At 36.1% G+C, this 22,370-nt stretch overlaps 1 protein-coding gene and 1 non-coding gene across 2 annotated transcripts in view; one reads left to right on the top strand and one right to left on the bottom strand.

Annotated features, from left to right (window-relative positions):
- Positions 1-1,673: 1,673 nt before the first annotated feature.
- LOC142349087 (dynein axonemal heavy chain 10-like) overlaps positions 1,674-22,370 on the bottom strand; it is a 213,736-nt gene continuing 193,039 nt past the window's right edge. Inside the window, exons 63-77 of the mRNA XM_075400499.1 lie at positions 21,731-21,824; positions 21,126-21,453; positions 19,311-19,431; positions 17,602-17,749; positions 16,902-17,092; positions 16,321-16,521; positions 15,696-15,942; positions 13,573-13,730; positions 12,958-13,180; positions 12,188-12,294; positions 11,300-11,404; positions 8,026-8,193; positions 5,545-5,725; positions 4,455-4,600; positions 1,674-2,149 (exon numbers count right to left, since the gene is read on the bottom strand). Of these exons, the coding sequence (XP_075256614.1) occupies positions 2,003-2,149; positions 4,455-4,600; positions 5,545-5,725; positions 8,026-8,193; positions 11,300-11,404; positions 12,188-12,294; positions 12,958-13,180; positions 13,573-13,730; positions 15,696-15,942; positions 16,321-16,521; positions 16,902-17,092; positions 17,602-17,749; positions 19,311-19,431; positions 21,126-21,453; positions 21,731-21,824 (2,565 nt within the window). The 3' untranslated portion in view covers positions 1,674-2,002. The remainder of the gene's footprint in view (positions 2,150-4,454; positions 4,601-5,544; positions 5,726-8,025; positions 8,194-11,299; positions 11,405-12,187; positions 12,295-12,957; positions 13,181-13,572; positions 13,731-15,695; positions 15,943-16,320; positions 16,522-16,901; positions 17,093-17,601; positions 17,750-19,310; positions 19,432-21,125; positions 21,454-21,730; positions 21,825-22,370) is intronic.
- On the top strand, positions 7,785-7,887 carry Trnal-caa (transfer RNA leucine (anticodon CAA)). The gene is given in 2 exon segments: positions 7,785-7,822; positions 7,842-7,887. It is a non-coding gene; the product is annotated as a tRNA-Leu (tRNA).

Here is a 22,370-nt window from a genome sequence, read left to right as displayed (position 1 = left end):
AGCTCAGGCATAATTATCTGATTCTTCACAGTAATCTGCGACACACACAAGCTTACTTTTATTGAGCTTTGAAGTGTGTGGAATCCGACCTATGCGGAGTTTCACGAGACTTAGTTCTGTACCTTCACCTCTGTATAAGTGGCAGCAGCTGCGATTTTTTAGAAAAGTCAAACTAACACTTTTTTGTTACCAGGTGTAAACCGCAATTTTGGTATACAGCGGTTTTAGTGACCTTGTTTTGCTAAGACTTTAACCCGGTCAGCTTGTTAGCACGTTTGGGGGATCTTTTTACCCTTTTACAAATGTGTTAAATTTAGAAAGAAAGTATGTCGACACAAACTTGAAAAAAAAATAAATGTTTTAGGAAATTATTAATGATTGGCCTTCACATCTCCGGCACTGTTTTCCATCACGAAAACATCTTTCTTGTTTGGTAACACAGGAGTCTGCTTCACCACTGGTCTCTTGTAAACTCCATCGTTCGTTCGAACTTTCGCTGATCGAATCACTCCGTCGGACCCTTCGATGGTCTCCTTGCCTCGACCCAGATCATAAAATCCTCGCTTGTCACTGTCTTCGATCAACCAAACGAGATCGTCTTCTGTAAGAGGTTCGTTAGTTGTAGATGGCCACTTTTGCAGTTGTTCAACGTTCGCAGATAATCTTTTCGAAATCTGTCCGAAATGAGGTTTGCATAGGCTTGAGTTTGTCGAAAGAGATTTCGATGATCGACAAATTCTTCTGCGCATGGTAGGTATGGTAAGCAATCATTTTTGTTGCCAAGCAAGAAGTGATTGGAGGTCAGTGCTTCTAGGTCATTAACGTCTGAACTTACGGGAGTCAACGGTCTCACATTCAGTGTTTGTTCCACAATACACATCGTAGTTGAAAGAACGTCTTCTGTGACTGATCTGTTCCCCAAGACTACGTACGTTGCTTTCTTGCAACTTCTGAGGAAATTATTAATGATTGGCCTTCACAACAGAGAATACCTTGTACATTGCAACAGAATGCCTTTTACATCACCAGAGAATAATTTGTAAATACCAGAGAATACCTTTTTGGAGCATTGACTTCTGTTTGAGAACGTAGAGCGTTAATATTTAGATCAAATCGCTTGTTTGAAGAAAATGTAAATGTTGAATTCTTGAACAAAACTTGCTTCCGCTGGAAAACTGCAGCCGGAGGACACCAGAAAATATCCAAGCTTGCATTAATTAACTGAACCTCTGGCCTCGCGGAAAAGTCGAAAATGAAAGTTTTAGCAGTAGAAAAAGTTCATTAAATATTTTCCTCGAAAAACCTTGCCCAATTTTACAAGATAAATATTTTAGGCAGGCTAATAATTTTTTTTGTACAATGGCAGTTAAATTGAATTATATTTGGTTGGATGGTTGGTAACAAGTACAAATTGATATAATTTGGGAAACAATAAAATTTTCTCTTCGAGTTGTTGACCAAATAGTAGTTTCAACGCTGCAAAGCATCCTCAAATGCACAATTTTACGATTCATAAAATAATTGCACTTTTAATTAGGCACTGAGTGATAAAGTTCTCTATTGTAGACTCCTGTGTCATAATCGAGCATGCAGTGCGAGTGTTTTTTGTTACTAAACTCGCTGGTCTGAACAGACTTGCCTTCAGATAACTTCGAACTTCTGTTAATGTAAAGTGGTGATATATGATTTGAATTATGGATATATTTACATTTATGGTAGAACTTTTTCAGGTTTTCATAGAGTACAATTTATACACCAGATTTATATCATTTTTTTTACAAGATTTGATGAGCAAATATGAAAAGAATGACTTTTCATGTTCGCTCTGAGAAACAATTATACAGCCTTCTGCTGAACGACTAATTTAAGGTGACTGATATATTCAATGTCTTTGTTTCATATCGTTCTTTCAATATGCAAAGTTTTCTAGTAATCTGTACATTAATTTGTTGAAACCAGTATTGCTCTTGACTGTTGTGGAATGTTAAGGAGTATAACTGGACTAATCCGTGTTCAAGACCAGACAGACTCCCTGAAGAGTCCAATGTGAGATGTGTTCAGTGGTAGCCAGGTCAGCCTCGAACACAAGACCCACCCCCATCGCATTCCTTCTCTGAGAAGTTGTATACACTGGGGTGCGGAATGTGTTCTGAAATAGATCACACCCATATAAACACAAGCACATTTCGAAATATGATTTAATCGACCCTATTGAGAAAGCTATACCCGATCCTTACTAATATATTAGTAAGATTATTATTATTTGTACTACTATTTATTTTAATATTATTACTATTTTACTATTGGAGTGTCAGTACTGTTTTACCATATATGGTAAAACAGAACTGATACTCCAATAGTAAAATAGTAATAAATGAGCACTGGAACAGAGTATAGTAAGGCCTTTTTTGTTTTCATTAAGAACATGGTCAAAAAACAACTTTTATTTTTTTTCATGAATTTGGATCAATAATTTTCACCCATACTGATCATTTGGTTTTCTGTTTTTTATTATGATCGCATAGAAAAAAAGTCAATAAAACTTCGAAATTTTTTAAAATCAATTTAAATTTTTGAGCGATGTATATGATCACCAATTTTACGAATTCCAGGGTAACATCGTTGCGAATCCACTAGTGGGAGCGTGATCAAAGAAAAAAATGGGAAAAAAACTTCCAAAATAGACCCCTCTAAATAAAGCACGAGGGTAAGATTTTTCTACCCTAAGATACAAAATCTACCATTAGACATTACTGGTGAACAGACAAAACAGTCCCAGACAAAACAGTCCCGGACAAAACAGTCCCAAATAGCAAAATATTCCCAGACAAAACAGTCCCAGACAAAATAGTCCCAAGAAACCAGACAAAACAGTCCCAGACAAAATAGTCCCAAAGCCATTATAATAGCTTTTACACGTATGATTTAACAAGCGGATAATTTAATCCCATGTTCGGTTGTGATAGTTTCATATCAAGTCCCATGGGCCGCTGAGGCATGGCCATGGCCATTAAGTATGTTAAAACATACGGGTAATAGCGACTGCTAATTTGTTGTCGGATTATTGAACGAACATTTCAAAGTACATTGGGTATAATGGCATTAGGTACATTTTATTTGGGACTATTTTGTCTGGGACTGTTTTGTCTGGTTTCTTGGGACTATTTTGTCTGGGACTGTTTAGTCTGGGAATATTTTGCAATTTGGGACTGTTTTGTCTGGGACTGTTTTGCCTGGGACTGTTTTGTCCGGACACGGACATTAATAAACCTCTACGACCATTGCAGGGCAATTTAAAGCCCGCAGGCTTCAACAGCTTATTCTACTTTTGTTGACAGAAAATTACCAGTCCAAAAATTGCATTAAAATGTAATTTTGTACCGACATTGTTTACGAGCGGTTAAAAGCATAACAGTTTAACGTCAGTTGAATTCTTCTCAAACAACTATCGGATGATTGGCTTGGTAGTTAGTAGCTAGCTGCAGCCTAGGGAAGTTATCTTCAGCTTAATTGAGGGGAGGGAGATGGCAAGTACGCGGGGTTCAAGTGTGTAGGGTTACGGGTCGAATGAGGCGAAGAGTTCGGTTGGGGGACTGGGGGTGTTGACTTGGACTAGGGGGATGGATTCAATCAAACTGTACAAATCGATGATCACACCATGATTATATGTCTGCTAATCAGTTTCAGTGAATAAAATCCTGAGACACTTGCACTCTACTGTCTACTTGACAAGCGAGGACAGCAAAGCCGTGAAAATTTGCACTCAAATGTACGTATAGATCACGGCCGGTGTTTATACATGTATTCATATTAACCGTAGTGAAAAACACTTACGTTCGCGAATGAACCATTTAAGCATCAGCAATAAAAAATTGGATATCGCTCGCCTAAAACGTGAAATTTACTCACCAAATGGCGTAAGTCTAATTCGCACTCTTAAAGTAGGTACATTCAAAAGATTTGACTATTTAAATTTTAAACTGTGCTAACTGAAATTCACGCTTCCGGCGATTAAAGTCCACACAATTGATTCTTAAAGTATGTTATTAGGAGAAAAGGATGTTAGGTGTCGGGAAAATATAGAATATGTCATGCAAGGTCAGAAGACATCGATTGATCGACTCATTGGTACAGAAACTCAAGCGAGAGAACAGTATAAAAAAATCAAAAACAACAGTATAAAACATAAAAGCAGAAAACAAACATTTGTTAAATTTTATTAATCTCTTAAATATCCCTTTTATATATTCAACAATACACCATTTTGTTGCAATTTATAGCTTTTGTTAAGTTTCTTTCTTTCTATATAAAACTAATTTTGCGCTCCAGCTCCAATTTGGCAATTAAAGAGAAAATCCTAAAAAATAATCACCTTTACACTAGCAGGGCCAATACAATTGCTACAAACTTTGCTACAGGGCAACTATAAACAGTAAATGCTAAAATAAACTAACCTGAAGTTTGAGTTTGTGAGCTTCTATTGGGATGACCTTGAGAATGGGCAGGTCCACGATGAGTTCCTTTGGTCTCTGTTTGATGAGGCAGCTGTTGTTCTTATCCCACGCAGCACCCTCCAAGTACAGACCAGACACAAAACAGCCTAGTCGCAAAACATAAAACAATTGATATTCCAGCCAAAAACAACAACTTAATGACCGTTTAAACCTTATTTCCTTTGCCTATCATTTCATTTGCGTTTCAGATGAATAGAGGCGCCTTTTGGAAACTTAAAGTCCGCTACTGACTATTTTGGTTGTAAAAGAGACTTGATTCAACCGAAATACTGTTTGGAAACGGAACTTCTTACCAGGATTAAAGTTGTTGATTTCAAGTAGCCGGATTGGATCCTTTCAACAATCCCTATTGCAAAAAAGGAGGAAATTCTGCAATGGAATTTATTTTGTGATCAATTTATTAACCAATCTGAACTAAGGTTTCTGTGCAAATTGTGTAGTATAATATCGAGTACAGCCTAGAGGGCAAGTCTTTGCTAAGGTAAAGCTCTACTAGGCAAGACTCTACTAGGTACTAAAATGGAGGCGATTGTTGAAAATAACCCCCGGATTTCCAAGAAAAGCCATTGGAACCAAATTGATTTATTCAACAATTATTTGCAATACATTTCACACATTTGATGCTTCGGATTTTTCTCTTTTCGGTTATATTTTGATTGAAGGCAATTGCAAAAGCTCAATCTTGACATTTGATCTCCGCGAGCAAATCTTTGAATCTTTATCCCACCAGTTAAGAGTATCCCAATTGAAAATCAGATTGTGTGGGTTTTATTATTCCGCCTGAAAACCCGATTGTGTAAGTTCTACTAATCCAATTGAAAACCCGGTTGTGGGGGTTTTGATTCGCAAAATAAATTATCATCAGAGTGACGAGGGGCCAATAATCCGAGAGTTGCTGTGACTCCAAACTTGGATAATGACTGAACTGATAACTAATGGCATGTCAATGAGTTAATAAAGTCGACCAACATTATCTTACCAAGCCATATATTAATTGAATTAAAAAAAAACTAATTCCATTGCTACCCACCTTGATGTGCCCTTTCAGTGACTTCGTCTGCATCTGCCCAGTGGGTGACTTGAGTGTAGAGAGTGGACCTGTCCAGGGGCCAGCCATTCTTCCTGCATGTGGCCTGAACAAGTGCTGTCAAGTATGACTCTGGAATGTGCAGACCAGACAACCACATCACTGCTGGCTCCCCGTCATTGATCTATGGCATACCCGTGGTGAGAAGGTAGAAATAACCAGGAGGCTAGGTAATGTGCATTTGTACATAATGATCCACATTTTTGACTTGATTATCTGACAAATGATGAAGAGATAGAAAACTCAAAAATTCACACTGTTCGAAAATATGTTGTAAGAGTAAAAAAATCGTTGTAAACAAGTCAAACAAGTAAACGAAAAAATTTTTGCTGCATTAGATGGCCGATGAGATTTGAAGTTAAAGAGACTAGGAGAAACAAAGACAAGCAACAAAACAAAAATAACAAACATTAATTGCCTACAAAACTGAATATCTATTCTTTTAAAATACTTAGTAATAAAAACAAAATGTCAAAAATCTGAATAATAAAAAAGAACTTGTAGTTCACTAAAAACAGATGGGAGCTGTACATAATGAAACTAGATACCAAATCGACAAATTTATCCGAAAGGGGGCACAGTTCAGAAATCCAATGTTTTTCAAACCAAATAGTTTTAAAAGTTATGACAATCATCAATTTTCAACAAAAAGAACTGAATAGACTCAATTTCTTCTCCCTAGGAAGCCAATGGCGCCTGTCATGCCATAATTAAAAAGACTAGAGAACAACAAAGATAAGTAAAACTCAGAAAGAATGTAGGAAAGAGTTTAAAGCCATTAAAACCATTAGCTATTAACTGATACATAATCAATTGCGCCTCAATCGAACATTTATGTTCTCTTTTTAAAGGAACCATATGAAAAGATAACAAACAGAACCACATTTACTGAAGCCCATTAAAAACCCAAAAATTTTCTATAAAACACAGAGTCATAATCATGAAAAACATTCAGTGGAGAAAAAAACTCATGGAGTGATTAATACTTGCCTCAGATAAAAGGTGATAATGACCAGTCATTAAAAAAAACAAAATTCCAGATTGATAGCAAAAAAAAACAAGACAAATTTGGAAAATTAAAGGCTGAATCATCATGAATACTGCCGACCGAAAAAATAAATCAGATTAATTTAATTCTCTATGATATGCTCGATATGATATAGACTTGTCATTATTCAGAATAATTTCATCCGACAAAAGAATGACAAATACAGTTGAAAATTAATAATTCGATTTAAAAAAATATGTCGGAAGTTAATGTAAGTTAGGTAGGACTCTACTACGTATCAAAGTGGAGGCAATCGTTGAAAACAAACGCCGGAGTTCCAAGAAAAGCGATTTTGAACCAAATGGATGTATTCAACATTTTTTGCAATACCTTTCACGCATGGAATGCATCGGGTTTTTCTCTTTTCAGTTATATTTTGATTGAAGGCAAATGGGTAAGCTCGACTTTGACATTTGATCTTGTAACCCATTTCTACCCACATTGATGCGCCCGTTCAGTGGCTTAACTTGAAGTTTCAGATTGATAGAAAGAAAACAAGACAGAAGTTCAAAAACTTGATATTTTTGAAAACCAAAAGCTGAATCATCATAAATAGTACCAACTGAAAAGATAAATTGGATTAATTTAAATCTCTATGTGACGCAATTCATATTTGTCATTTTTAAGAATATGTCATACGACAAAAGAATGACAAATACAGTCAAAAACTGAAAATTTAATAGAACATATGTCGGAAAACGGTGTCAAGCGCAAAAATGGTAAAATAATAATAATAAACATTTCATCATAAAAACAGTCACAAATACTGTCAATGCTCTGAAATTCACTAAAATTTTGCAAACTAAAATTCTATTTAAAAAAAAACACTTTGTCCAGGCCATAAGAGTCTTGATCTTTTCTCTGAAAACAGAATATATGTCCAAGGAGCCTCGTTTAAACGTATCTGGGACCTGCCATTAATTGATCTTGGATATGAAACGTTACGTGTCTCCAGTTGACTAGGAAAATTGTAAAGGTTCTAAAAAAGAAAACGCCCCGATGCAATTTAGATCCTTTTTGATTGAAACTCCACGACGAGAATAAAAATTGTATTGCTGCGCAATTTTCACGTCACCAATTAATAATATTGGGCGTAATAACAATTACCAATACGGGAGCTGATTGAACTGCTCCAGGCAGGATGGCCGAGCGGTCTAAGGCGCCAGACTCAAGAGTTTCTCAAATCTGAGAATTCTGGTACACGAATGTGTGCGTGGGTTCGAATCCCACTCCTGTCATCTTTTTCTTAAAATCTGATCAGTTGTTACTAAAGTGCGGTTGAATTAACCAAAGCTTTTCGTTAACCTTGTTGACTCATATTCTCAATCAACCGACTCTTAGATTTCTCAAATCTCATCACAAAAAACAGCAGTTACCCATTTCATGTACTGCTCATGTCTTCTGAGGAAATGCAGCATCCAATTGGCGAGAGTTTTGAGGGTAGCCGGAGCCAGCTTCCTCCAGATGGCTGGAATCTGACCATTGAAGAGTGCACGAGACACGTCATCCAGTTCAGCACTCATTCCCACCTCACCAGCCAGCGCCTGTTATTGTTCACCCCGGTTGACCAAACTTACCAACGATAAAAAGTTCTCTTTATAAATAAAGAGATTTTTTCAGTTTTATATTAAAATCTGTATTGGATCAAATAAGGGATCTTTTCTGCTAGCACCCCCCCCCCCCCCCGCTTAGTTAGGCACCCCCCATTTATAAATGTGTAAACATATTGTTAAAGCTAAGTAATCTTATACGTGAACATATATGAGCAATATGCAAACTAAAAGCATTTACTAAAAGCTAGCACAGCTATAGTTTGAAAGTATTACGTATTCAACCAAAATTTGTTGCATATAACGTAAGCATCAATAAAAATTTCTGTATTAGATCATTTTTGGTGTTATCGGCTACAATAAGGGCTTGAATTTTTAATAAAACTTTTTTAAGGAAACGAATCTAAAAGTGCTTTCAATCTACCTATAGACACTTGTTTCAATGAATTGCAAATATGGCTCTTACAATTCGCGAAAACTTAGATTTTGGGGGGTGCAAATTTATCGGCTATATAAGGCTGGGGGGGGGGGGGCGCTAGCAGAAAAGATCCCAAATAAGTACGCCAAAAGAAAAAGTTAAAGTTTATTAAATTTTTTATTTAAAATTGAAGAAATGACAGGACAAAAAGGGGCAAACATGTTAATCTTTGTCGAACTTCTTCTCTTTCGTAAAAAGTTTTTCTCTTCTTCTCTGTTTTTATTTCAGAAATTGACATTTTGTCACTAAGTCTGTTTAATGGTTATGTTTGGATTTGGTTCCCCAATTTTTTTTAGAAAAACTGAAAAAATGACAAAATGTCTTCCTTTTTTTGATCTGGATTTCTCTCTTTTACCTCCGTAATGCTGTCTAGATAATTTCAATAGTTGTATTTGACAGCAACAGCATTAAAAGGAAACATTTTGACTTAGAAAACATTAGAAAACAATTTTGATAAAATTTTGATAAAAATAATTTATCAATTTTTTTGATAAATGTTTCATAAAAAATGGCCTCCCTTATTTCGCGAAAAAAATTAACAACTAATTATATTATGGCTCTTGAACAAAGAGCAGTTTGATTGAACGGAAATTAAAGAGGGGGCAGGCTTTTTTCTCCAGTCAATTTTGTACTTTTAATTGACGCATCCATCGTAGAAAAAAAAACAGACATTATTTTGCAACTCTTAGAGGGTAGTGTTGATTTTAATTCAAAAATCCCAAATTTTTTCCATTGTATGATGGGATTAATTCAGTATTTATATGAAAATTTTTATCGGTTTAAATAAATCAAAATTGGGTTAAACCAAAATCGGGTTGAATAAATAGGGTTATATAAAGTCAAAAAAAGAGCTAAAAACAAGAAAAAATCGTTGAATTTTTTCTTTAATATAGAAGAATTGACAAGAAAAAAATGAAAAAAAATTGTTAAACGACAAAGATTTTTCTAATTTCAGAAGTTAATATTTTGTCACTAAATTTGTTTTAATGGCTCTGATTGAATATGGTACCCCAAATTTTTAGAGAAAACTAAAATAAAAAAACGCCTTTCAACTTTGACCTTCTAGATTCTTCTCTTCAACCTCTATCATGCCGTCTAAATATTTTCAATGGTTTTGTTTGACAAAAACCTCTAATTAAAAAGGAAGCACAAGATTTACAAAACCAAAAAATACTTTTGTTGTTACGAGAATAATAGTTAATTGAAAATCGCTTCCCTTAGTTCGTGAAAAAATTAAAAACTGTTCATATGATGGCTGCTAAAAGGGTAGCAGTTTAATTTAACGGAAATCTTCAAACACATCAGTATTTCTTGATTGAGATGGGAATCACAAAGATCAAAATACTGTAAACACTTACGTTCACATAATAAATTACTTTCGTTAGCTAAATCAACAATAGATTTGACTTAAAATTGACATAACAGACCAGTATTAGCATAAATGAGGTGAGAACGTCAGAACACCTACTTTCATCGAAATTGTTACTTAACTAAATTCTGTCTTTTATTTTTTTGAGGAGAATAAGTTATTTTGATTCTAATACACCGTCTTTGTGTCCAGTTCATCAACAATTTCAGTCAATGGAATTCCAGGACGTATTTTTAGTTCCAGCCAAATTCCAGGACGTGTGTTTTAGTTCCAGCCAAATTCTAGGACGGTTGCTTTAGTTCCAGCCAAATTCCAGAACATCACATTGGGTCCAGACAAATTCTTTTCATACCCAATATCTGTCGAGGACAGTCTTTTCATACCCAATATCTGTCGAGGACGGTCTTTTAATAATTCCAGGTCTCGACTAGGGAATGGAGTCTTTTATATGTTTTGGAATTCAAGTCTGGGAGAGAGTTGTGAAATAAAGTGATCATTGATCTTTTTGCTTCATTTCAATTTATCTCTCCTGACACATAAATTTACTTTGTTACTTATGCTCAATAATGAAAAACAATACAGGTCTTTTTTCCATTTTTGAAATAAAATACATTTTTTAATTTAAATTGCTGAAGAAAATTGTGAAAATTAAGATTAAGTTGAAAGCTTCTTCAGTTGCTTGCAAAATTAAATGATTACAATTGGACTGAATTGATCACATTCTTAACAAGCCGTATAAAAAAGCAAAATTTTAGAGAAAACCCGGAAAATTTTTTTGACTCCAAATTTCTTTGGTTGTGAAATGTTTCAATGATTTTTTTGTTTCTGTTATTTTAAATAATTTCTTTTGAGTAGCAGCTGACTTGAGTAGTAAAAAAAGTTTTATTGATCATGATAAGTTCTTTTCCTGAGAGAGAAATTTTCCTCTGGTCTTAGCAAGCATGAGATGTATGTTTGAACAATCTGAGCTACCGACAGACTCGGACGAGATGTCTTGCTAACTACAAAAATTGAAGCACAAAACAGGATGCTGTTGTTGACAAAGTTTCTGCAAATTAGTTTAGGTGCACAATACCTCAAAATGTTTTCAAAAATCAGTTGAGAAATGAATCCCTCGGTTATTTGAAATTATGTTTTTTTTGCGTCATAAACCATAATTGACTTTGTATCAGCACTAAAAATAATTGAATTTTTGGGAAAAATTCTAGTAAAATGGTTGAGGAGGAAGAATTAGAGATGTGATGGTTGAGTACCCTTTTGAGTTCTTTGAGTGATCTCTCCATCCTGTTGATGAGTTTGTTGAATCTCTCTATCTCTTGTAGCAGCACAACTGTCGTCGGAGTCACTTCAATTCCATACTAAAACACCCACATCATCACATACGATGAAATGCACATACAACTGCCTCAAGTTCCCTTATAGAACAGACGTTTATAACTTAGTTCAGAACTCATTGGTTTTAAACATAAGAAATTGTCGGTATCTCCGTTCATTGCTAACAAAAAACGACAAAATGCCTTAAAATTGTTTTGTCTGCATCGCATCTTTGCTTGATATTTTTTAATTAACATTGACCTCTCAAAATGGAAGATACTGAATTGCTTCTGCAGTAGAATATATTAAGTTTTCATGAACGGATAACAGCCGGAGAAAATTAGTTTTAAGGATAAGTTTGATTTCTGCGCACTTCAGTTTTGGCAAATTTCATTTTTAAACCTTGTCTAAAAACCGGAATTGAAAAAAGAGGAATTTTATTAATTCCGTGAGCACTACTCACTTTTGATTGAGAGCCCGTACCTAACTCTAAGTCGAATTCAGTACTGAGTCAGAGTCTAATTCAGGTCACATTTTGCACCGAATTTGTCTGATTCAGAGCTAATTCGATGATTCATTCTGATTTATGCTCTGATTCAGAATAATACTGATTATTTTCTCTGAATATTACTCTGATTCAGAGAAATTCAGAAATCACTTCACAGTTGGTTCTGAAATCCTTCTGAATCAGCACTAAATCATAAAATTTCTCTGAAATTGTTCAGAATCAGTACTGATTGACACTGAATTTTAGGTACGGGAGGGGAAACTTAATAGTGAAAGTGGCAAACAAGGAGTACAAGAGGAATGATCCATTGCATGTTTACCTTTTTCTTGATCTTGTCTAAATCGTAAGGGGCAGGCAGTTTGCTCAACACATCCTGGGCAATGTTGCCAATGAAGTCATCACGACTGATACCAGACCCAGAATCACCTGTGAACAAATTAAATATAATTATTTTATCCTAGCGACAAATTTGTTTAAGTTTATTTTTTATGGCGAAGAATAAGTCACACAGAAAAAGGGACAAAAAAATCACTGGTTTATTACCCGAGTGGAGTATTTTGCCCATTTTCCGCATAAATAAACACAGGAAATCAGCCAAAACAACAACAAGCTCCGGAATTGAGGTGAATTTGATTAGGGGAAAAAACGAAATGAATTGGAAAAAAATTGGGACTCAGTCAATGAGTAGAATGAGCGGAAAATTTATGCATAGTTTTTTGTTGCATTCTTTTGAAGTTTCCGAAATTCAATAAATTTTATCCAAAAATTCAGCTGACCGACAAAAAGAGTAACTCTTACTTTCTTTTTGTGGATTTTGAGTGCAATATTTGGATTTTCTTCTTTTTTGTTCGAACATGTAAATTACTCAGAATATAACCCTAAGGTTAGATATATCTACATGCTTTAAAATGTTAAAATAAATTAATCAGTATTGTTACTAATATAATAATCTTGCAATTGTGGCTGTTCGTTCTCATAGGTAAAAATAGGATTTGAAGGCTCCTATTTGTCTATTTTTGCACTCAAAATGCACAGAAAGAAAGCAAGAGCTATTTTTTTTTTGCCGAAATGACAGTTGAAATGAGTAACCAGTCTGTGGCTGCATTTCAATCAACTGTGTCCAGATGTCCTTAGCCTGTTGTGTGTAGTATCCAATCTCTGCATTGAGGTGAAGTCCGAACACTTCTGGAGTGTTGCTGATGGGCAGAGTGTCTATGTACTCTGTGTATGTCTCCTTCACAGGTCTCTCTCCCTTCTCTGTAGGTTGTGGGATGTAGTAGTCAATCTCAGGGTTATGGAAGAAGTGGAACGGCTGCAAACATTTACAACACCTCTTTCTCACAATTCAACAAAAACTTTCCGAATCTTTTTTTCCATTTGTCCCCCCCCCCCCGTAAGAGGGGCACGCGTTATTACATAGTAAATCATTATGTTAAAATATGGCACGTGCCTCTGGGGGGGGGGGGGGGGTGCAAATAATATGCACCCACTAAGCTGAGGAGGGGAGCACAAACAGAAAAGATCCAACTTTCCATTAGTTACGCAAATATGTCACCATCATACAAGAATGAAAATTGTTCCGGGTCGGCATGAGGAAATAAAGATCCGGTATTTTTCGTAAAGAAATCGTAGTTTGTGTGACTTGATAATTGGTGTGGACGTAATGACAGAGATGATTGGATTCGAAGAGAGAACCAGATTTACCTGGAAAGTGTCGAATATGAAGTCTCCCATGTACTCATCCATGTATGTGTTGAGAATGCGTCTGTCGAATGAGTCAATGGCCCTTCCCCCGTACATCACCTCCCCAATCAGATACTTCAAACTATTCCACGGCAACTTCACGTCTCCTTGTTCAGCAGCTGAATAACACAACAACAATTTCCCCCTTTCTTTATTATCTAGCTAAAAATTTGTTTTTTCTTCATACACATGTAAAATTCTTGCATGTTCGTGCATATATTCATGATTGAAGTTTATCAAAAATAAGATCAAGACGTAAGACGTTTCACTTTTCTGGTTATGAACTTTTTCAGATCGCAAAAGAACACTTGTTGTTCCAAATTGCTCAAAATATGATTTTTAAATGCGAGGCCGGCTTTTTTCTTCAGTCATTTTGACAAAAAATACATAGAATAGAGCCAAAATCATACAAAAAACGAACAATATTATCTTGAGAATGGTTGTTCTGAATACTTTAAATCTTTGTAACCCCTCCAAATCGGCAAAAAAAACATTTCCGATTACAAAACTTAAAACTTGATGAGCTTTCTGATTATAGCAATTGTAGCCTCCTACATTTAATTTAACGATCAGACAAAACCGATTGAACAAAATGCTCGAGCTTAGGGTGGTAAGCTTTTTCTTGGGGGGGGGTTTCGGAAGCGCGAGGGGTAGTGAGCTATGGTGGTGCAAGCGTGCAAAGTTACGGGTAGAGTGAGGTGGAGGAGTTTGGGTTGTGTGAACTGCGGAGGGGGTGGGGTGGGGGCTGGTTGTGATGTGCTGGAGGTCACAAGGGGGGAGGGGGGTTGTTAAGATGGAGAAGAGAAGGAAAACGGGTGCATTAGAAGGTGTTCTGGCTGGAGAGGAGAGGTGTAAAGTGAGGACCGTGCTCAAATTGTGGGTAAAAAATTTGTCAAACGTGTGGAGAATGTCAAAGATGTAGAATTGGGGCGAGGATGAAAAATGGAACGAGCGAGTGGAGTGAGGGAGTGCAAACCGCCAAAAAACAGTTAAATTTTCTCATAAGTGAACAAAAGTGAAGTACTCCAGGAAGTGTACAAAAAAGATAGTAAATCTTTGCATCAAAACCTGACTACTTTAATTAAGAGTATCATTGACTTTGACATTGTTGTAAAAACGGGTTTTCAGATGCATATTCGACGTGTTTAGCCGGCTGAAACAAAAGTGAACGTTAAATGTGTTCTGGTTAAAAGTTGTGTACTTTCAGTTCTCTACTTTGGATCAAATATTTGATTCCGCAGTAAAGCTGGACTACAGCATTTAGAGAAAGTTCAAAGAAGATGTGTTAAGTAGATCTGGAGAAAATGGGATCTCTTCAATTCAGGCTATGTCTTAAATTTGATTAATCAAGGTCTTGTACCGATTGGAACAAAATCTTTTGAAAAAAAACTTTTTGGACAGACAATTATAAATCCATTAGATTTCTGTTGATCAGACAAAAGCGGTTCGAGGAAACTTTTTTCGTTTGTGTAGCTAAGTATAACAATGCGCTTTCATTCTCCTACAATCTTTTCTGGTATACACCTCTGATGAATCCCAAAACTTTCCGAAAAGAAATGACAAGATTTGTTGAGACAAAAGTGTCTAAGTTTAGATACTAGGCAATGTCTAAGTTTAGATACTACTGCTATCCTTCAGGATGGGATCCATTAGAAAACCTAAATCAAAATTGAACCTCACCTAAGTGGGGCAAAACCAGGATGGTGGACACCATGTTTGGTTTGAACTCATTTTTTTAATATTATTATTATTCTCGATTTGGTCAACTTGATATTTTTTGTAGCGGTATTGCTAATGTGCACTGTTTATTTATTTTAGGTTTTTGTGGGGTTTGCTTTTCAATTTGTTTTTTTTTCGAAAGCGTAGAGCGAAAAATCGATCGGGGGAAAATTGGATATCAAAACCCAGAGGACTAATCTAATTACTAAAATCCCCTTTTGAGAACAATTAATAAAAAATAACAATAACTTTTGTGGTGTCATTTTTCTCTTACAGTTAAAAACTAATTAAATGAGACAGGTATTAGATCGAATGATCCAAATGGAAAATGGAAGCGTTTCAAATACTTGTTAAAAAGTCATCACCTTTAGTGAGATAAGTGTCCACAATCTGCATGCAGACTTGGAAGTCACTCTCGTTGAAGTCGTAGGGAATGTTCCACCCCACTTTTCCATACTTCCTCCTCTCCTGCACCACTGCGTGGAAGAAAGCCAGAACGAACACCAGGGGTCCAAAAGAGTCGTGAACTGAGTCGGTGAAAGCACCCGAGGGGATTTTGAAGAAGGTTGAGCGCAGGTTCAACATTAACCCATTCGGGGGTTCCGTCACGACCTAATGTAAAAATGAAATGGCCCCGGTTTCATAAATATTTGCAGCATAATGTTAGAGAATGATCCTTTTAATTATAGCACCCCTCAAAATTAAATTGTTAGAAATCGCAGTAGCATCGCCTTCACAGATAGATGTGTATTTGAACAGACTAAAGTAGACACCCCCATGCTCTTCTTGAACTTTTTCCAAATTTTTTAATAAGAGGATTAAGCTTTCTGAATTAATATTTTGTGTATTAAGAGTTGTTATGTAAAAACGAACGGACTTTTAAACGAACTGTTAGTGTTATTTGCGCTCCTAAAATTAAACAAACGTTTAAAATTTTGGAGCATAAATGTTGACACGGATTCTAAATAGAGGAATATGGCATTTACTTACTTTCATAGATCTCTGCAATATTCCAATGGGGAAATCGGGTGTTGGATCTGTAGTGAGCCAGAGTCTGAAGTCCGGGTGAGTTTTGGTAATCTTCTCCAATGACTTCTCCAGATCTCTCAGCCACTTGACCAGAAGATGGCAGTTTTGGAGCAGCAACCACATACCACGTTGAGAACACTGTTCTAACAGTGCCAGGGCATTCTAGAACCAAAAAATAACAACAATGAGTCAAATGAGCAATTTTTCAGCCGTTCAGAGTTCTCGTCCTCTGATTTGACGTGAAATTATAATTAATTTTAATTTCCTAATTAACCCAAAAGCAATCGACCCACTCAAATTAATGCAAAATTAACGATTAATCGTTGCTTAACAAAAAATTAGTGATGTACAATGAAAGAGAGGGACAAAATTGAATTAGTTTTTGAAGCATATTCATGTTACATAATAATTATTAACAAGGAAAAATTAAACTCCGAGTAATTATTATTTGAAAACAAAAATACTCTTTTCAACTTGCGCTTGAAAACTTTGCGATAGTAGAACATATGGATGGAATGGAAACAAAATGACCGTTTGAATACCTTCTCCTGGCCTTGGCCCATGGCCAACATCTTCAATTTGGAAGTACCCATTCCAACTCTGTCAGCCAGTTTCATCAGGTCATTAGCGGGTTCTGTGCCTGGACTGAGAATAAACACAATGGGCACATTAGGAGAACTGGTGTCAAATATGGCCTCGAAGTTAATCACTGGGGGCTTGTTGTACTTCTCACCTGAAAAACACATCAGTCATTGTTGCCTTTTTTGTCTCATAATGATTTGATGAGCATATTTTTAAAAGTTTTAGGTAGATGTAAATCTTTCATAAAGTTACGTAAATCACGAGTTGAAAAGAAATGAGGGAAAATTTAGTCTAGAGTTTTTGGAAATTGTTACCATGGAAAATTGAGTCCTGAACAAAATTTCGCTGCAAACAATAACTGGTCACATAAACTACTTCCAGTGGGCATAAATTAGGTATGAAGCTTATTAGAGAAACTCTTTGCTCGTTATGTGTATTCTATGTCAACACCATTACAGTGAGAGTAAAGTTTGGGACCTTTGTGACCACACAATCTCTTAATTGATTGCAATCCTGTGCTATCCACTGAGCCAACTGGTCCACACTGCGAGAGTCTTACTAAGCTCTCTTATATTGAGATATCATTTCAAGCTCCATTTTATGATCACAACTTATTTACTAGAGTGTATACTCTAACAAAGCTTGTAAAATGATACTTACCCATAGTCTGTGAAACGTAGTCCTGCATGGCTCTGAACACTCTGTCAACTCTGAAGCATCTGAGGAGCAACAGTTTCCTGATTGCAGAGAGTGAGTTGTAGGAGTTCACTGGGAATTCAGACCTCTCCGGTGCCTCCAGTTCGTACCACTGAAAACGGCTGATTAAAGTCACCATAAAAAAGACTCGAGAAATAGAACATAATCGACTAACATCTGCGAGCGGTTGCTTCGGTAGTAGCCAGCTTGGGCTTAGGGATCCTAGCATTGGTGGAGGTGGGGGGGTCTCCATGGAGGGGTTTGGACGATGGGGGGTCTAAATAGCCAATTGGAGAAGGGTGGACGGGATGGGTTGGCAAGGGAGGGGGAGGGAGTCGAACTCTTAAGATTAGGAACTGCGGCCCTCACCATGAGTTTGTGTCTCCCTCAACAGTCTCGGTGAATGAAATACTTAGATGAACATTAGGGCCTAAGGTTTCTAAGGGAGCTGCTCACCCACTTAATGCCCACCATAGATGTACCTGTTTATCGCTTTTTTGAGGAGGAAAAATTAAAAACATCAGATGAAAAATCAAATCGGTTGAGCAAAAGCCAAAAGAATCGGTTAGCTGAAAGAATACCGAAAACGATTCAAAGAGTCAGGACAAGAAGGGCAGAGGATGTGTGTGTGTGTGTGTGTGTGTGTGTGTGTGTGTGTGTGTGTGTGTGTGTGTGTGTGTGTGTAAGTGCGTGTAGTTTGGATTGTGAGGAGAGGAGGGACTGTTATGTAAAACAAAAACTTCTCAATATGACATTTGAACATTGAAGATTACCAGCAGTTAATAAATACTATATACTAATAACTAAGTTACTGCTAAAGTCCAATATACAAAAACGGAAGTCAACGATCTGGAATGATAGAGTCAATGATAGAAAACAAAAGTCAAAGGTCAAATCATGAACAAACTTGCTTCAGTTCAAAACAAAGCCGGTATAACACCGGAAAAGACTCGAAGAGTCGTGCAATATAAGCTCTGAACTAACCTTACCTAACTCAGAAATATCCAAGAGAAATTTTTGAAGATAGTGGGTGGGTGGCAGGGGGGGGGGTTGGTGGGTAGTTTGGGTGAATATGGAAACGTTTGTGGAGGGCGTAGTTAAGTGTCGGTGGAGGGGGGGTTGTATTTAGTTGGGGGATTGGGGTAGGGGATAGTTGGGGTTCTGTAGCAGTTTAGATTGGTAGGATGGCTTTTATCGGATCAAAATTTCCAAAATTACCTTTTCACCATAAATATTAGCAGCAATTCCTAATCACTATTCATAAGAAACTAAGCTGCTGTTAAAGTTACATGTTCAAAAAACAGAGCTCAACGTTAAAAAACATCAGTCAATGTTGAGATGGAAAAAAATCACAGTTCAACTGTTGAAAAAACTTGCATCAAAAACTTAATTTACAAACTTAATTAAAAAAACCAATACTCTTATTCTAGTGGTAAAATTTGTACAATACCAATGGGTCTTTGAGTTGTACGAAGATTGCAGAATTAATATAATTGCAACAAACTACATTTGAGAGCAATTAACCTGGGGAAATATTAACATGTTGCACTTGATATAACATAGATAGAGTACTCGGGACAAAACTCGGCTTTTTCTTTTATCAATTCTGCATCTAGATTATGATGCTCACACACACACACATAGGATTTCAACAAAAAATCTTGTAGTCAAACCTCTTGCCACTTGCGTCCGTTCCTCTCAACATCGTCAACTAGACCTCCGAAGTCTTCCGAGAACACCTCTGCCAGTCTGATGATGTCTTCCCAGCCCTGGTCTGGCATCCATTTGTGAGGTCTAAAATAGTACCCACCATGTCAGCCAATCAACATAGTCACATACCCACAACCAAGATAACACAGCGCAGCGACAATCTTGTTCATTGAACGTCGTTCAAAAGCAACTGAAAATGAGATAGTCTTGAAAAGAACCTCAGCAGATAACAACCTTGCAAGAGTGGTGGTTGTCCTACATGATCTTCTATCGGTTACCTGAAGGTTTCTCGAAATTGATTTCTATTAAGAAGTATATAATATTAAAAAACATACCCGACAGATTGCCGGAAAAGAGCCGCCGTTGATTCCAATAAGCTTGATTGGGATTGAAAGAATAGAAGACATTGAAAAAAAATTGTACAAAAACATTTTTTAAGTCCGATTCATTTTGATGGCATTTCGTAGTTGAACATACTTCTGTTTCGTAGAGAGAGGCTACAGGGTTACTATCAATACCAATAAGCATTAGAGATGGTAACTAAGACTTGAAGGAACGAAATTCAACTAGCGGGCATCTAAAATGCTTTATGGGTTTATCCCGTTTCTATTTCTGACTTCAATTTTTTATACTGACTCTGTTCATTTTGAATTGCTTCGCTGAGCAACTGATGTTCAACATCACTTTTAGCAGAATGAGAGAAGAGAGAAACTAGCTTAGAGAAGTAAAAAAGATTTCACGCAAAATGTTGAAAAAGCGGCAAAATGAGGTAAAGCGAAACATTTTTTTGTTCGACGAAGTAAAAAAAAACATAGCAGGACAAGTCCTGACGTACAATTCAAAGAATTTTCATTGACTAAACAAAAAAACTAGACCTAGAACGGACTACGAATGAATTGGGAAAACCATTTAGAAGATAATCCGATCCAAAAAATCGAAAAAAGAGTGAAAATCGAAGTGAAATTGCCGCATGTGAACAAAAAACCATTAGTGAGAAATCGAATTTTTGTTCAAACACCGTTTTCTCACTCTGCTTTAAAATTAGAGCGATAACAATTCACGCCACAAAACCACTCGCTTTTTCGCTCCATTTCATATTTCGGCGTGACCAAAATCACCACTTCAATTTGACTTCAAAAATCATGAAAATGTGTGAACAAGATCTTAAAAAACATAGCAGGACAAGTCTTGACGTATAATTCAAAAAATTTTCATAAATAAACAAAAAACGACCTAGAACGGACTATGCGTGAATTGGCAAAACCATTTTTAAAAAATCATATCAAAAAAATTTAAAAGAAAACAGAAAATCAATGTCAAAATGCCACATGTGAAAAAAATCCAATAGCAAGAAATGGAAATTTGGTTCAAACTAGGACTAGAATGAACTATGAATGGATTAAGAAAACGCTTTAGAAAAAAAAACCGACCAAAAAATTTAAAAAAAACAGTAAAAACCAAAGAAATTTCCGCATGTGAACAAAAAACCACTAGCGAGAAAGCGAATTTTTGTTCAAACACCGTTTTCTCACTCTACTTTAAATTTAGAGCAAAAAAATTTCACGCCGCAAAACCACTCGCTTTTTCGCTCCATTTCTTGTTTCGGTGTGACCAAAATCACTACTCCAATTTGACTTCAAAAATCATAAAAATGTGTGAACAGATCTTAAAAAAAGACAGCGCCCCAATACAATTCAAATTCGTTGAATTGTAAAAAAAATAGGAGCGCTATAATAGCCGGCTGAGAATATGAGGGTGGCTATTAAAAATGTACAAACTTTTGTCGCTTGCTCTTTTCCAGTGAGATATTTCCCTTGATGAAGAAATTGAGTTCGTCTTGGTTCACTCGTCCTTCGTTCAACTCAATCTGCACTGTCATTTGGAACGAGTACAACAATTTATGTTTCTCGAACAGTCCAGTACATGCGTAGTTATACACGTTGTAGGTCAAGGTATCTATAATATTGCGCAATCGTTTCTCCAGAATTGAGTCGGGAATTGACTTCTTGAGGGATATTTTAAACACTTCCAGGTAGTTTGCGAGTGAGTATTGGTACATAGGTGATACTGTAGCCATGTCAGAGAGAACGAAGAATAGAATGGCTCCTAAAATATACAACATCATGAAAGAGTTCGATAAAAAAGTTTGTATATATATATATATATATATATATATATATATATATATATATATATATATATATATATATATATATATATAATGTATTGAATACAAAACAAATCCGAACTCAGTAAGATGACTTCGAAGATTTCCCATTCATAGTAGCCACAATTCTCTCTTTTGACTCCTAGGTTAACTCGAGGAGTTGCTTAATTTGAAGATGTTTTATTTGGAGTGAGTGAGAATTTGAGTTAGGCTGACCTCGTTTAGCAGCAGGTCTGTACCCATCCCTCAATTTCTCAATATCAGCTGAAGTCCTCACTGCTTCTGTCAACTTGTCCATCACCTCTGTCGCCTGTGAACACAATGCAAATAAGTCGAGAGCTATCAAATAAAAAAAAACACAAACCTAATTGAACTTGGAATCGATGCTGCTCAGGATGAAAACAGATTAGAGCAGTCTCTTTTTGGAAGTTAACTTTCCTTCCTGTGCAATCAACATTCAACCCTACTCACAAGCAAAAACTGGTCCCTTTCGACATTTCGTAAATTTACCCATTTATCTAAACACATTGACACATGATATAAGTTAAGTCAAACCGTCAAATGTTTTTCCAGCTCTCCAAATTTATTTTAGAGTGATGAACATTATATCAGTGATAACTTTATACCCTACTTTTTTATAGTTCACCCAACTTTTGCGGATGATTGCGGAGAGATAAAAAAGGTAATCGCTGAAAATTTTCATAATTTTCGAGTTTTCACGCTTTGTGAACTCTTGAAAGATTTTTGGATCAATTATAAAACACGAAAAAGAACAATAATTCAGTAGATATACAGCAGACGGAAATGAAGAAAAATTAATTTAGAAAAAAAGGCTCGTATAAAAATAAAGGCTTGT

This window comes from Convolutriloba macropyga, chromosome 11, assembly GCF_964194025.1.
Source record: "Convolutriloba macropyga chromosome 11, txConMacr16.3, whole genome shotgun sequence".
In the NCBI taxonomy this organism is placed as follows: Eukaryota; Metazoa; Xenacoelomorpha; order Acoela; family Convolutidae; genus Convolutriloba; species Convolutriloba macropyga.
Note: the sequence above shows the minus strand (reverse complement) of the source record. Positions and strands in the feature narration are given on the sequence as shown.